The 15,095-nt window shown below is 49.3% G+C and overlaps 1 protein-coding gene across 2 annotated transcripts in view; it reads left to right on the forward strand.

Moving 5' to 3' along the window:
• The window catches only part of NOC2L (NOC2 like nucleolar associated transcriptional repressor), a 43,770-nt gene that overhangs the window by 16,805 nt on the left and 11,870 nt on the right, over window positions 1-15,095 (forward strand). For both annotated transcript variants that reach the window (XM_062604001.1, XM_062603995.1), the window contains exons 13-15: window positions 4,298-4,411; window positions 4,546-4,647; window positions 9,282-9,425. In XM_062604001.1, the coding sequence (XP_062459985.1) occupies window positions 4,298-4,411; window positions 4,546-4,647; window positions 9,282-9,425 (360 nt within the window). The remainder of the gene's footprint in view (window positions 1-4,297; window positions 4,412-4,545; window positions 4,648-9,281; window positions 9,426-15,095) is intronic.

Raw genomic sequence — 15,095 nt, forward strand, 5'->3', positions numbered from 1 at the left:
GTAACTGTGTTTTCCTTCCCCCTCCCCATCAAGCAAACCCAAGCCTTGCTACCTCTTGTCTCAGCCCTGTTGCTGCTGTGCTGTCCAGAGACAGCAAATTGAATGTCTGTACAATTCCCATAGGCACAGGAATTCCCCAAGCCCCTGCAAATAGCAATAAGAGCTGCCTGCCTGATGCATCTTGACAAGGGCTGATGCTCCCCAGCACAGGCATCCAGGGCTGTCTCCCCTCTGACTCTGCTTTCCAGGATGGAGCAGAAGCAGCTAAAACTACATCTTAGGAGGAGGTGGCTTGGGAGAGGGTGTGAAGCAGGCTTTGTTCTTGCACTGTTACTACCTTTGAAGGGCCTGTGGGATCCCAGGCTCTGCTTTTTCCATCACTTCAGTTCCTGTGTGACAGGCAGTAGTTGCTGCAGCAGGAAGACTGGTGGCTCATCTGCTGAAAGGTGGATAAAGAAGGTGGAAATCTCCCCTCAGGCACACTTCACATGCCAGTTTAAGGCTGGCATCCCTGGTGAGGGATGGGGAGAGCAGGTTAACCCTGATGTGCTTAGGGAGGCAGGAGTGTTTCTCTTTGACACTTGAATGGCTTGGGTCATGCAGTTTGCTCCAGAAGTCCTCAGGGGCTTGGAGTGCAGCATCCAGTGGGTTGTGTCAGAGGAGCTGGTGTGAAGGTTGTGCTTGGAGAACTGATAATTTTGGAGCTTGTCCTACATTTAGCAGAGATCTGAGTTTTCTACAAGACATGCACTCTTTGCTCCCTTTAAAAGGGAGGCAGAACGGGAAGCTGAGACAGAGCAAGCTCAGCCACTGCACCCACTGAAGATGGATCTTTCCTTTCCCTCAGTTCTTGTCCCTTCACTGTTACTTTTCAGCTCTTAAATTCTGCATTACAGCCCTGCAGGTACCAGGGGTTGAGGGAAATCATGCCTGACCAAACTAACAGACTTCAGTGAAGAGATGATGGGCTCAGTGGATGAGGCGAGAGCAGTGGATGTTGTTTATCTCCTCTTTATCAAGGCTTTGGATACCATCTCCCCATAGCTTCCTCACAGACAAGCTGATGAATTGCAGGCTAGATAAGCAAGCTCTAAGGTGTATCGACAGGCAGCTGATCTTCCAAGGCTTATGCTGTAATCAGGGGCATGAAATCTAGCTAGAGGCTAGTGATGTACACTGGAAATGGATAGTGGGGCTGATAGTGGTTATCATATTCACTGATGGTTCAAATGATGGGGCAGAGTGGCACCATCAGCAACCTTGCACGTGATATGAAGCTGAGAGGAGGCTGTCTTAGAGCTTTGCCAGCAGTTTGATTGTGGTCTTTCCCCCTCTGCTGAGCATTAGTGAGCCCACAGCTGGTGTGTTTTGTCCAGTTCAAGGGGTGAGAAATATGGATATGGGAGTGAGTCAAAGAGCTGCAGAGGTGAGGGGAATGGAGCATCCTTTCATGTGAGGAAAGGCTGCAAGAGTTGGGACTGTTCAGCCTCAGGAAGATGAAGATCAGGGATAAAGGTCCCTGAGCACTGGCACTGGTTGTCTAAGGAGGTTGTGGAGTCTCCATCCTTGGGGATGCACAGACACAATCTGGACATGGAGCAGGGCACAAGATGACTTTGAGAGCTCTCTTTCAACCTCATTTATTCTGTGAATAAAGAGTTTTGAAGCCAGATTTCTCTCAATGGCAGTTAGTGCTGAGAGGCAATAAGCAGAAACTGAAATACAGGAGGTCCCACTTAAGCACTGGGGGGGGAAACAACCCCAAAAAAAACCACCCAACAGTTTTATAGGATGAGGCTAGAACAGGCTGCATAAATCAGCGTCTGTCCTTGGAGATACTCAAGATATGAGTAGGAAGTTGATGCCAGGCTTTAGGGAGAGCTGCAGGCAGGCCCAGCAGAGCTCTGGATCCTGCTGTGAGCTGGCCTGGGGCAGCCAGCTTTGGGTTGATCAAAGGAGATGCCAGGAGGCTTTTGCTAGAGCCTGAGGGAAAGAGATGAGGTTGGAGGGGGTGGAACAGCGTGAGTGCTGTGGGTGCAGTGTTGGGTCTCTAGTTTGCACTCTGCCAGTATAAACTGTGTGTGAGCACCCTTCTCACTAGCCATGTGGAAGTCATCTGTGAGCTTGAGCTTGCCAAGAAGCCTTCCCCTTCCTGCCTGTGTTGCCCTGTCCTTTCCTCTGTGGTTATCACTTCAGCCAAATTGTTGCCTTTTGCTATTTTCTGGCCCTCTACTCCCTCATTACCACCTTTCCACCCTGCTCCAGCATTCCTAGCCATCACTCATCCTCTCCTGCATAGTCTGGAGATGGGGGAACCACATTTTCCCCCTATCCCACACATCCTGACTGGGGCCTGGGAGAGTTTCAAACCCTCTGGTTGTGTTTCCCCCCTTGCCTAGTGGCATCCCCCAGGGCCTGATGCCTTTTGCTTTAATGTGTCTGACCTTTGGGATCAATACTGCTGTTTTGGCCAAAGAAATAACCGTGCATAACAAGGTTTATAGCATCGATTCCCAGGCCTGGTGCTCTTTGTTTTCACAAGCCACCAGGTTTGTGTCGTGTCTCCCCCCCCACTCCTTCCAAATAATCTGGATTGACAAATAAAATGTACTGAAATCAATAGTCGTCTCCATGCTTTTCTGCCCTGGGGGCACTGGGGTGACCTGAACACCCTCCCTTGCCTCCTCACCTCAGCCTCTAGCAATCAGTGTGCTGCATCCCCACCTTGCTGGGCTGCTTGGAGGCTGATGATGAATGTCTTGCTGCTGCAGAGAGGGAAGGGAAATTATTTCCTGCTTAGGAGTGCAATTTATAAGCTTTGGGGACAGGGATAGAGAAGCTTTGTGCTGCTTCTGAGGTGCTCCAAAGTATGGGTGAGCAGGATGTGCTCCTCAACAGCCTCCTCAATGGTTATCATACCATTACTAGGGAACACCTCCCCTGATTGCTGCTTGCTGTTCCCTGATGGGTGTCTCTGGGAAGCTGCCCCAGATCAAGCTGGTTTTACTGCTCTTACCATCTTTCTCCTGAGGTCTGCCTCTATCAGCATAGGAAAGAGCATCTTTCCTGTCTTTTTCTCCTTCCTGTATCATAGCTTCAGAGGAAGAGCAGCACAACACACAAGGGTTATTGGGGTAACAGTACCCTGTTGCCTCCCCAGGGCAGGAGGACCAAATCACATTGTAGCTTGAGCTGATTTCAGCTGAAGATCACTTCCTTGTGTGCCAAATGTGGCCTTGCAGGGAAATGAATGGAGATTCTCATTCATTCATGTTACTCCTTCACCAGTGAAGTTGGGAAACTCCTCCCAAAAAGGAGTAAGGAAGGGGCTTTCCTAGTTCTTAGTCTCAATTCCAATTTGTTAAGTTTTAAGGCAATAATGGCTCTTCTGAATTAAAGCCAAGCTTGAGAGCCACACACATATGTAACCTTCCCCTCTGTTTTCTTCTTTCTATGTCAGCTTCATACCTTCATATTCCTCTCCCCAGCCATTATCATTAAGCTCTGGAAGAGCACAAAAGCAGAGGTTCAGGTCTGCCTTTTGCCTAAGCATCCATCTGAACCCCAGGGCTTGTGTGTGCTCATCACTTGGATGAGCAGTGTGCATGGACTCCTCTCAGACTCTGGGAAGGAGCCAGCATGTCCCTTGCTATCAAATGAAATGGCCATGGGGAAAAATGTGCACTAATTCAAAGGCTGTTGCGTTAGAATTGGTACAAGGGACACCAGTGGGAAATGGGTTAGAATAAAAACCTTGCCTGGTGAGGGGTGTTCATAGAGTAATAGAATGGTTTGGGTTGCAAACAACTTGAAGATCATCCAGTGCCAACCCCCTGCTGTGGGCATGAATAGGGCTTACTGGTTTCTGCTTCCTGGGACAGTTGTTTCAGTGACAATAAAAGGGTAATGGATTTGGTGTAAGCAACATTTACTATTGCTTGTCCCTTAAGGGACAGCTCCAAAATGCACTCAGGCTTTGTATTTCTGCCCATGAGAAGCATGAGTCTGAGTAACAAAGCTTGAGTTTCTTGTGCTGTTGCTTGTGTTGGTTTCTTTTAACTCACATTTCTGGGGCATCTTTCACACCCAGGTCTCTAAAGCTTCAAGTGTGGTTGGTGTTTGCTCCCTACATGTCCCTTGCAAAGGTATTTAAGCAAGCTGGGGGAAAGTGATCAGAACAGGCAAGCGGGAATCAGGATTTGTGGGTTGGCTTCTCAGCTCTACGTGATCTTTGTTGAGTCATTTGGTATTTGGTTCATGCTGGGATCATCTTTACACTCGCTCTTTTCTGGTGTAGGTTTTCCAACAGGTGGATTTCAACAAGAAGCCAGGACGTATTAGTGCTAAGCCTATAAACTTCGCAGTGATCTTGAAGCTTTCCAATGCCAACCTGCAGGAGAAGGCCTATCGAGTAAGTGGAACCCCAGCACAGCTTCTCTGAGCAACAGGGTTGCCCTGTCTTTGTGTTCCTGTCCTTAAGCTGGAGACTCATTTCCCAAGGTTTAGTTCCTATCTTATATCTCTATTTCTCCTTCCCCTGCTCAGGATGGACTCATTGACCAGCTCTATGACCTGATGCTTGAGTATCTTCATTGCCAGGCCTACAGCATTGGATTCCCAGAGTTGGTTCTCCCTACTATCATTCAGGTGAGGTTTAAGACTCTTCTTGATCATGCTATAAATGTGCACAAAGCAGGATAAAGCTGTTTAAGCTAACAGGGAACTCAGGATGGTCCTCATAAGGTGAGGGAAGAGCCATTTACCTTTTCTTAGTTACAGTTTTCTTTGTGTTTGGGGGAATTCTTAGGAAGGAACAAATCTCTAGAGGCATCACATCTAATTAGGAGGCTGAAGGTAGGTGACAGTGGAGTTGGTTGCTCTTTTGGGAGTCAGAGTGGAACAGAGAGGGCTGTGTAACTGCTGTAGAGATGTGGTTTTGACTGCAGAACACAGATAGGTTCTTGCCTGTTGGAATTGTGTTGTCTCAGAGCAGTGTCTGTGCTGTGATCCCATGCTTTTCCTTGCCTCACAGCCTCCCTGGTGCTCTCCACAAGATGGCAATCTTCCCTCCTTTCACAGTGCTTCCGTCAACTGGGGCACTTTCTCCCCAAGTCCCTCCCTACAAACCAGTACAATTCTTGTCTCCCACCTAACAGTGATGCCTGCAAAGTAGTCTCCTTCCCCTCTCCCCTGCCATTCCACAGTGCAGGATGTTCTTCCTAACCACGTCCTGTTTACATACTTCATTGTCTGCAATCAAGCTGCTGAAGAGTGCTGTGCAGCTGGGTGCATTGTGCATAATCCTTCCCTAATACCTTGCTAGCTGGGTGGCTTTGGTTTTGAATGAGCAGTGACCTCTCTGCTTTGAACAGTACGATTGCTTAGTGCAAACGTGTTGGAACTTGTTCCCTCCCTGCCTCTCAGCCCTATTTTTAACTCATGAGTGGCACATATCACACTGTTACATCCTCCATGGGGACATGAACCTCTGCTTTGGTGCCTGCCAAGAGACCCTGTGCCTGCACATCTTGCTGCTGTGGTGCCTCTGGTTGCTGTGGGTGCAGTGTCTCAGTGGGGACCCACTTGGGTCTTGTTTCTGCTCTGTGTCATAGGCATCTGTCAGGCGCATGACTCTTGGCTGGGTCCCTGCAGCTTGGCACGGCCCATGCCGAGCTGGCAGCAGGGTGCTTTGGCTAATGTGAGCTGACAGGCACTCTCTGTGCTAGGGGAGCAGCTCCTGTGCTTGCTCTTTGCGTGCCTCTCCCTTATTGGCAGTGAACAGGGCCCTTTCCTCTCAGCCAGCAGCTGCTGAGAGCATCGGAGCTGTCGGAGCCGATGTTCTAGCTGGGATGAGAAACGGCTGACGGCCCTCTGGCACCCAGCACCCTGTGGCTTCCAAACACACCCTGGGACCAGCCTCTGTTTCTGCAGAGAATGAATGCTATCACATTTCTAGTTGGCTGCCACTAACCGCAGCCTCGTGGCGTCTGCTGGGCTGGGGTGCTGAGGTTGGCTTCCCAAAATCTCCGAGTCTTCGGGAAAACGTGTGTGTGTGGGGAAGGCTTTTCTCCTGGAAAGCTTCCAGTGAACTGTACAAATCCATCTGTCCCGATTCTTCCTCCCCGATGAGCTCACGCTTCTCTCAGTGCCGTGTCGTAGGGGCTGTGTTCCAGCTGGCGAGGGGTTGAGTTGCTTGTCTTCTGGTCAGCGGCTTTGGGAGCAGCCAGGCTGAGCTGCCCTCAAACTGAGCTTTCAATCCTCCTTGCCTGGAAGGCAGGAAGCACCCCAGCACATTAAAGGAAAGGAGAGGCAGAGCAGGAGGCAGTTCAAAGGATCCTGTTGTGCCCAGCCGCTGGCACGACCCCATGGTGATACTGCCTCCACAGGCTGGTAAGGAGTGCAGAGCCTCTGTGCCTGGATGCTTGGAAGAGACTGCCTCTTGCTTTCCCTCCTCTAGAGCCCTGACAGGCATCACATAGGGAGGTTAAAGGGAAGACTGGGCAGGATGGGGGGGGGGGTTATGCTGGGTGAAGGCAGGAGATGGCATGGCCAAGACAGGACTTGCAGCTACAGAAGGGCAGGGGGTGCTGGTTTGCCTGGCCAGCAGCCACTCCTGCTGCTTGTGCTCTATCCCAGGCTGAATATTCCCTCTGCTTTTTGTGGGTGAGGGATTGGGCTTGATTTGGGTTCCCTGCAACATGTGCCCAACCCCTTCAGATCATTTCTGGTTCCCTGCGTCGCTTACAGGAAGAGGAGCTGGGTTTTGCTGTGGTCTCTTAGGGTGTAAACCACTGGTGTTTAAGGCAGGCAGTTGGACTGCGTCATTCCCACTAATCACAGAGCTGCTTAGCTGGGACCCAGTGTGAGATGTTAATGATATATATGCACACACACACGGGTTCTGATTGCCTTTATTCTGCAGAGATATGATTGTTGTATTTGGCAGAGTGGAGGAAGACACACACAGAGTCCCTTTCTCTCCTCTACCTTTTTTACCTTCTTGGTTGTGTTCCCTGCCTCAACACAACACTGAGGCCTCATTATGTTTCATTACTATCTGTGGCAGACAGTGGGACTGTGAGGGATTGCAGGGGTAGGAGAGAGGAGGGGTGGGGGGGAGAAGAAGAAATGAGGCATAGGGCTGTGAGAGCAAGCACCCAATGCCAGACTGCACAGATAGAGGCAGAGATTCTGCAGGATTTCTGGTGACACTTCTGCAGTGGAAGAGAAATGATAATGTATGTGGCAGCGGATGGGATGGATCTGGGGCTGCAGCTGGGGGGATCAAGTGAGATAAATGGAATGACAAATGCATCTCTCAGTGGAGATAAATATGCAGCACCTATAAAAGAATGGTTTAGAAAGAAGGGGGTGAGACTAGGACAGTCTTCACCAGCAGAATGGTTTTGCTGAAGGTTTCTCTGTACTTGTTTGATGGGCTGGATGCCTTGTGGAAAGGGGGAGGTGTTCATTTTAACTCCATTTTCCCAAGGTGGATGTACCATGGCAGGTTGGGTGTATGCTGGGGATAAAGGGACAAGAGGAGTCCGTGCTGTTAGGTGATGGGGGACATTCTCCATGTGTGTAGCAGACAGCAGAGCTGCAGCAGTATACCCATCAGGAGAGTGGCATCCTGACAGAGAGGGGCTAGGTGTGACTGTCACCTCTTGATCAATATTTAATACCTACTCACGTGTGAGATGAAGCAAGCCTATAGGCTTGATAGGAAGGAGACATCATCTTCCTTCCTCCAGCTCTGTGTTTTGAGGCAGAACATTTGAAGCTATAAGCAGAGAAGGCAGGACTGTGTCTGCTGACTCGAAACCCTTCATCTCTATCAAGATAGCATCTGCAGGTCCCAGCTGAGATGAATGTTCCATTGTGGTTAACCATTATCTTCTGCCTTATTGGATCTCTTTCGCTAAATCAAGTGTCTGTGCATTGTATATTTGTGTGTGTATGTATATATATGGCTCTAACAAAGAGCTTGGCCTGCAGAGTTTGGGCAGCACTCCAGAGGCTTGTCTTGGAGTTGGTGAAAACTGTTAGCAGACACTGTAGTAAACTGGAATTCAAGCCATGAGTCAATGTGGACATCCCCATCTCTCTTTCTGTCAGCAAGAGCTTCCGCTGCTTCCTCAGCTTTTAGTTTGGAGGTGGCAGAACAGTGCAGTGATGTTGGAGGCTGGTTTGTACCGGGAGGGGAAATCTTTAGCAGAGAGAAAAGAGGTTTGCTAGAGGACAACTGGGGTAAAAAGGAAACCAACACAAAAACATGCAATGAAGTGTCTTTGTCTGATGGTAGTAAAGTGCCTTGGATGCAGAGGGGGAGCAGGGCCACATTCTCTGTGAGTAGGATGGTCCTTGCCCTTTCTGGCTGTAACAAGGTTTGTGTTTTCCTGGCAGTGGCTCTTGCCCTGAGGGTTGCATGTAAGGTCTAAAAGAAAGCATCCTGTAGGCACCTGCTGCACAAGTTGTCACAGAGAGGCTTATTTTGGACATTGTTGGGTGATGGGAGTGTGGATTTGCACCCTTAAATATTCAGTGGTGCCAGTTGGAGCTGGGTTGGGGCAGTCAGACATAAAGCAAACTTCACCCCATGTCACCCATCTGTCCTGACCCACAGCAGGAGCACCACGTTTCCCTCTGTGCTGTGACAGAGACTCTTACACCCAGTCCACAGGCACTTCCACGCCAATTTGAAGTCTCTCCTCAAACTCTGCCTCCAGTCCCAGCATCAGTCTCATCCACAGCCTCTTGTATTTGGTATTCCCATTCCAACACTGACCGTGCTTTTCCTAGAAACCCTTTATCATGATAACATCTGCAGGTCCCAGCTGAGACGAAGGTTCCAGTTTCTTGTGCTTTTGGTCATCTATCATCCACGTATCCACTGTTATTTCTTGTCTCTGCATCTGGTCCACAGTCCCTCATTCTATTTGGCTGAGCAGGAGACAGTGATACTGCAGCTGTGATGCCATCTAGGAGCAGAGGCCAAAGAGAGCTCAGGCTTTATTTCCTGCTGGCTGCTTGGATTCCACTGATAACTCTTTTCCAGAAAGAAGTAGTGTTACAGGGTGCAAAGAGCTGGGTTTGAGCTGGATTCTGTACAAACATCTGGCCTGTCACTGCATCCTCCCAGCCCCGGGTAGCAGTACCCCAAGGGTGATACACTGGCGTTATGGTATGAAGCGAAGGGAAGAGGTGCCCCATGGGGGTGGGATCTCTTTATGGAAATGATTACATTGCTTTCATTCTTGCTCTTGTTTTCTTCCTCCCAGCTAAAATCCTTCCTGAAGGAATGCAAGATTGCCAACTACTGCAAGCCTATCCGACAGCTCCTGGAGAAACTGCAGGAAAACTCTGCCTACATCTCCAGCAGGCGTCAGAAAGCTGCCTTTGGCGTGGCCAGCAAGGAGGCTGTGGTGAGCCTGCTCCTTCCATCTGGGCTTCCTGGAAACACAGACAGGCTGCTGCTGCTGCTGGGGTTGGGCCAGTGCCAGAGGGAGGGGGGACAATGGGATCATGAAAATGGGAGGGTGTGAGGTGGGGCAGATGCTCACAAACAACTGGACACAGCCGGGCTCTGATGCTGTGGCTGGCAAGAGCCTCATGGAAAAGAGTCCATAAATTGTGCCCTTCTGTTATTTATAACACACAGACATGCATGGAAGCACCTTGCTTTGCTGGGGCATCTTTGATGAGAAACTTCTTGGTTTTCATCATTTGTTCCTGTGCCAGTTTGTGCCTGAAGTGATGGGAGGGATTCTGCTGCCTCTTTATGAGTGGTGTTTGCTCCTAGTCTGTAGAGACCAGACTCCAGCAGTGTAAAACCCAGCCATTGGCTGACTGATATCTGGCAGTTTAGGATCCTGAGGCAAGCCTTTCCTCATTTTCCTGGGCCCTTGTGGAGACAGAGCTATAGAATCAGGGAAGTTATGAGCCGTAAGAACAGTCATCAAGCATCTTGCACTGCAGTTGCTTCTCAAGAGAGATCGTGGTGTATTCTCCTCTCTGCAGCCTAAGCATCCTGCCTGCAGAGCAAATGCTGAGTGTATCTGACACCTAGAAAAGTTGCTTTGGATCTGGGTGGTTCTTAATGCCTGTGGAGTAGTTGAGTTAAACATCGGGATTCTACCTTAGTGAGGAGATGAAGAGGAGTTGCCTCTGGTGATAATGGAGGCCCCCCTCTTGTCTTAGGAAATGAACTGTAGTACAGCTAGAAAACAGTGTGTTAGAGGGTGTGTTAGCTAATAGTTGGCCATCTGGCTTACCAGGCTGAGAGATGCTGCCTTTCTCCTTGTTTTCCCTGCTCCAGGAGTTTGCCTGCTCTGAGCCAGGTCCTCCTGGGGACGATGTAGCATATTATCAGCACATTCCTTTCAGTGTTCTTGTTGGAGCTTTTCCCTTTTGCCTTGCTCCATCCTTCTTGGCTGCCCTATCCCTGGCAGTGTTCAAGGCCAGGTTGGACTGGGCTTGGAGCAGCCTGCTCTGGTGGAAGGTGTCCCTGCTCATGGCAGGGGGCTGGAACTGGATGAGCTTTAAGATCCCTTCCAACCCAAACCATTCTGGAATTCTTTGGGGTCCTCTTGACCTGACCTAAACTCTGAGGTATTTGAAATCCAGGCCCTATGTAAATGAAGCCAAAGGGAAGGAAGCCTTTTAATGAAGCTTTGTGTGTCCTTTGTGTTGGACATTTCAGTTTTGCTTTTTATCCAACACAGCAGCCCTTGCAAGCCTGATAGTAGGTGAACTACTGAGAGGAAGTAGTGGGTTTGGCTTTCCTTTCCTGGCAGGATTGATGTGAAAATGTCTCTGCAAGGTGATCGATGGATCAGAGTAGTCTCTGTCCATATGTTATCATTGGGAAGTCTTCAGTTCTGCATCATTGGAAAACTCCACCTATTGGAATGGAGCTGAGCATGGAGCAGCAGTTGCAGCACAGACTAATTTGTCCTCAGGCACTAAAATGCAGGGACTGCAGGAAAATTAGCCTTTAAAATCCTGGCCTATCAATGCCAGGACCCAGCAGCACTATTCTGGCATTAAGGGGTTGATGGAGCTGGGTTGGAAGTGTCTCAGTGCCTGATTTGGTTCTGTAAATGGCATTCTGGGCTGGCCTGTTTTGCTGAAGGAATCACACTTCCCGTCTGGAGTTGAGCGGTGAGGCTCTTGTGGCTTTGTATTTGTTACAGGCAATGCTGTGACCACCCACCCGCTCTGCAGAGGCAGAGGCTGCACCCTCTGGGACTCTGCATGAAGCAGATGAGCTGGGGAAGTCGTTGGCTGAATAAAAGTGGATTTTCAACAACTCAGCCACTGTCTGCTCTTCCCAGCAGCTCTGGCTGCAGTCCCTTGTGTCAAACCAAGTGGTTCTTTTAACATCTTGCTGCCTGGAGGTCTCGAGTTGACAGTGATGCACTTGCTTTCCCAGGGATGTCTGGGTGGCTCAGCAGCAGGGATCAGGCAGTTTTGGCTCTGGAAGGGTGGTAACAGGCAGGAGGATGGTTAAGGGGAGCAGGCACCGGTTTGCTAAGCCTGGTTGGAGATGGACGTTCTGCCCTTTAAGGGGATAGAGGAGCAGCAGTGTGAAGTGCTGCTCGGGGAGGATTGCCTGTGCAGTCTGTATTTTATATCGATGGTGGTGTGCTGTGGGAGGAGGGAGCCTTTCTCTTCCTTCACTTAATGGGGTATCAGTGCTCCTGGGTGCAAACAGCCCTCTCAGTACTTCCATGGGGTGGAAGAGCCATGGTGGCTTCTCTTTTGTGCCCTTGTGTTTTCCCCTTACACCTTTGTAAGCAGATGATGCAGATTCTTAAGAAGGGCCATAACTCCCACAGAGACCAGGCTTCCCAGAATGGTTTGGAGTGTCCCTCAAAGTCTGGGTTGAGTTTGCCAGCCTGTCTCCAAGATATGTGGGGCATTGGCACTTCTCATCAGCAAACACTGCCAGGAAAGGCAAGGGAAAGAGGGGGGGTGAAGGAAGGGGAGGTATTTGCATGTCCCTCTTGCCAGCAAGAGCAATTGAAAGCAAATGCTTTCTGGTTTTCACATGCATGCATTTATGCCTGCTCCATTGTAATGGAGCTCCAAATTCGGAGCTAATTCTTCCATGCAGTGTGCTGAAATGTGGCTTTCGGGGGGGGAATAAGAGTATTGGGGATGCATTAGAAAGGTGGATTTTACCTAAGGGTCTGTAAATATAATATATTAATATATATATAATTTTAAAGACACAGCCTGAGAACTGAATTTAGTGCAGTGGAGGGGAGCATGATGGTGCAATGTTAACTTAACATGGAAGGATCCCTCTGTGCATCCCAGGAACCATGGTAAGGAGGGATAAGCACACCAAATGTGTTCAGCCTGACTTCTTCCATGTAATTTTGAGAACTTCTCTTTTCTTTTCCCTATAAGCAGCAGGTTAATATTTGAGGGTCAGTGCTTTTTGAGAGTACTGATAGGTCACTGTAATAGTTAATGTGAGGGGAGCCAAAGAAAGCAGAGCCTGCGGCTGAAGTGGAATCCAGATGCATAATGTGCAGCTGTGATTTTAGGGTTGCCTGCACTGGTGTGGGCCCTGGATTGGCAGGGAAAAAATGCAGGGAAGGGGAAGGAGAAGGAGCTGCAGTGTGTGCTGGGCTGTGTCACAGCTTTGCCCTGAGCTGGGGAGCCTTCATGTAAGAGCAGTGCAGGCCAGCGGGCTGTGGTGCTTAACGAGATGTGAAGTGCAGGGAATGAGCTGATGGAAAGTATTGCCTTGTTTCCATGGGTTTTCCAGATCTTCTGAGTTCATCCCCATCTCACATACCAGTTGGGAGGGTTTTCTGGAGGGCGGGTGATGATCTTTGGTACATGGGATGTGGGCTTGAGCTGTGCTGGGTGTTGCCTGATAGCATGGTGATGCAGAAGCAGTAATAGAAGGAGACTTAGAGATGGTTAAAATGGGTGGGATGGCATCCTTTCTTTCATGAGGTGTTCTAAGTAGAAAGATGGGAGTGTTTTAATGGTCTTTTTTATCTCTGGGTTTCAGCTCCCTGTAAAACCAAAAGAGCTGTATCAGACAGAACAAACAAGACTTTTGCCCTCTGCAGGAAGAGCCTTTCTCAGAAGCTGTCCATCCCAAACAGCATTAACAAATTGCCTGATTGCAGCTGGCAGCCTGATAGGAGCCTGATGTATAAATGGGGTGACTTTGTCCTCCTTGGGAATTGCTCCTCTTGCCACACCGTGGTGGGTCAGATTGACAGGAAAGCTCTGCTGTCTGTTGGCTGGCGTCTGGGCTCGCCAGCGCTGCTGGAGTCAGCAGTACATCAGCTCTGCTCACAGGCAGCCTGCTTGGGAGGAGACACGGGCTCCAGCCCTGGAGCTGGGATACAGGCAGCCCCATGGGACAGTCTGGGACCTGTGATTGCCAGCAAGGGCCTGTTTGGCTCGATGCGGTATTGATGGTGCCTGGTGTGGGATGCTTAAGTAGGTTCTGTGCTATTAGAGTGCAGGTGACACAAGCTGGTCACTGTTTAATTGCCAAAGTTCAGCTACAGAGACCACACATGATGTCTGCTTCCCTCTCAGTGATGGGCCAAAGCAGGAGCTGGCATAGAATGATGTATTTCACTCCACAGTATATACTAAGTACTTGCTTGTCGGTGTAAGCTGGGAGCTCTGCTGCTATCCAAAGCTCTGTCTTATCCATACACTGCTTCTTCTCCTGCCTTGGTTCTCAGGCTGCAGCCAGCACACCATAGCTCCCTGATTTTGGGGCTCAGCTCCCCAGAAACAGTTGATTTGAGTTCTGCTGCTGTGTTTTCTGCCCTGAAGATGGTCTGGCCTTTCGTTCCCACCCTCAGACAGAAGCATTGTGTACCCACAGCTCTGGATTTGTTCTTAGCCCTGGATCCAGGGTGCTCCTTTTGTATACCTTGTGTTGATCTTTGTATCTGTGCTAACCCTTGTTCCTTTTGCTCCTTTGCCTGTTTCAGTTCCTACGTGTATGTCATGTCTGTGCTTCCATTTTTACTGTGGGGTGATCAAAGCCTCTGGGCACTGTGGTAATCCAGTGAACAGGTACAGTTCTCTGTGGGTTTTAAGTTAAAGGGATGTTGGCAGCTTAAGAAGAATGCTTTTTAATATGACATAATCCCCCCCTTTCCACACCAACATGCCAAATGATTGAAGCATAAAGGAATTCTTAACCATCTCATTTGCTTCCCACCTCCACAGTGCTCACCTGCTAATTCTGCCTGCTTGAACAGCAGAAACAGGCTCAGCACTTCCTCATGCTCTGCCCTCCCAAGGTTGGGATGAGTCCAAGACCCTGCAGGGGAATGTTTGTTTCCAGAAGAAGCACTTGGCTGTAGAACAGGCACTCAGACATCCCTGGTACTTAGGTCTTGTAAAGGCTTGTGTGAGGTTCCTCAGGTGCTCAAATGCCTCACTGAAGGAGCAGGGGACACATTTTGTTCTGGTAGATCCTTTGGTCTGTCCCTTTGATTCCTGCCTTCAGGATTCAGTTGAAGTCATTCCTTTTGCATTACAGGAAGCTTGATTTGACTTCTGTGTCAGTGTCAGAGCTAGAGGAGAAGTGGATATTCAAGGCCAAGATAGCAGTACTGGACACCAGAAGTCACTGAGCTGACTCTAAGAAGCCCTGTTGTCAGTTCACAGCAATTCTGAGAATCAGGCCTCTTCTAGAAGGGAGAAATGGGAATCTGGGATCCCACATTCCAGGCCACCACGCTGAGAAAGTTTGGTGATCTTCCATAAGCTAAAACACTTTATGCACCACCATATAGATGCTCCTTTATGAGAACTTCCTTCAGTGCCATTGGTATCCATTGGCTGCCCATTTCATCTTCTGGCTTTCTTGGATTCCCCTGCAGTGCCCAGATGTTGCTTTTCCTAAGGAGAGTTCCATAGGTGATTCACACTTAGTCCTATTGCCATTCTTAGACATGGTTGCCAATTTCCTACCCTGAAACTGGGAAAATGTGGTTTGGGAAAGGATGTTGCCCTCTGCTCTTGAATCCCTGCATTTGCCAAATGTATTGGAAAACTGCTTTGAAAACCTTCCTTGTATTTGCCTCCTTCTTTCC

The sequence above is a fragment of the Pezoporus occidentalis genome, unplaced genomic scaffold (assembly GCF_034315485.1).
Source record: "Pezoporus occidentalis ecotype Australia unplaced genomic scaffold, CSIRO_AGI_Poc_V1 ctg119, whole genome shotgun sequence".
NCBI classification, from domain to species: Eukaryota; Metazoa; Chordata; class Aves; order Psittaciformes; family Psittacidae; genus Pezoporus; species Pezoporus occidentalis.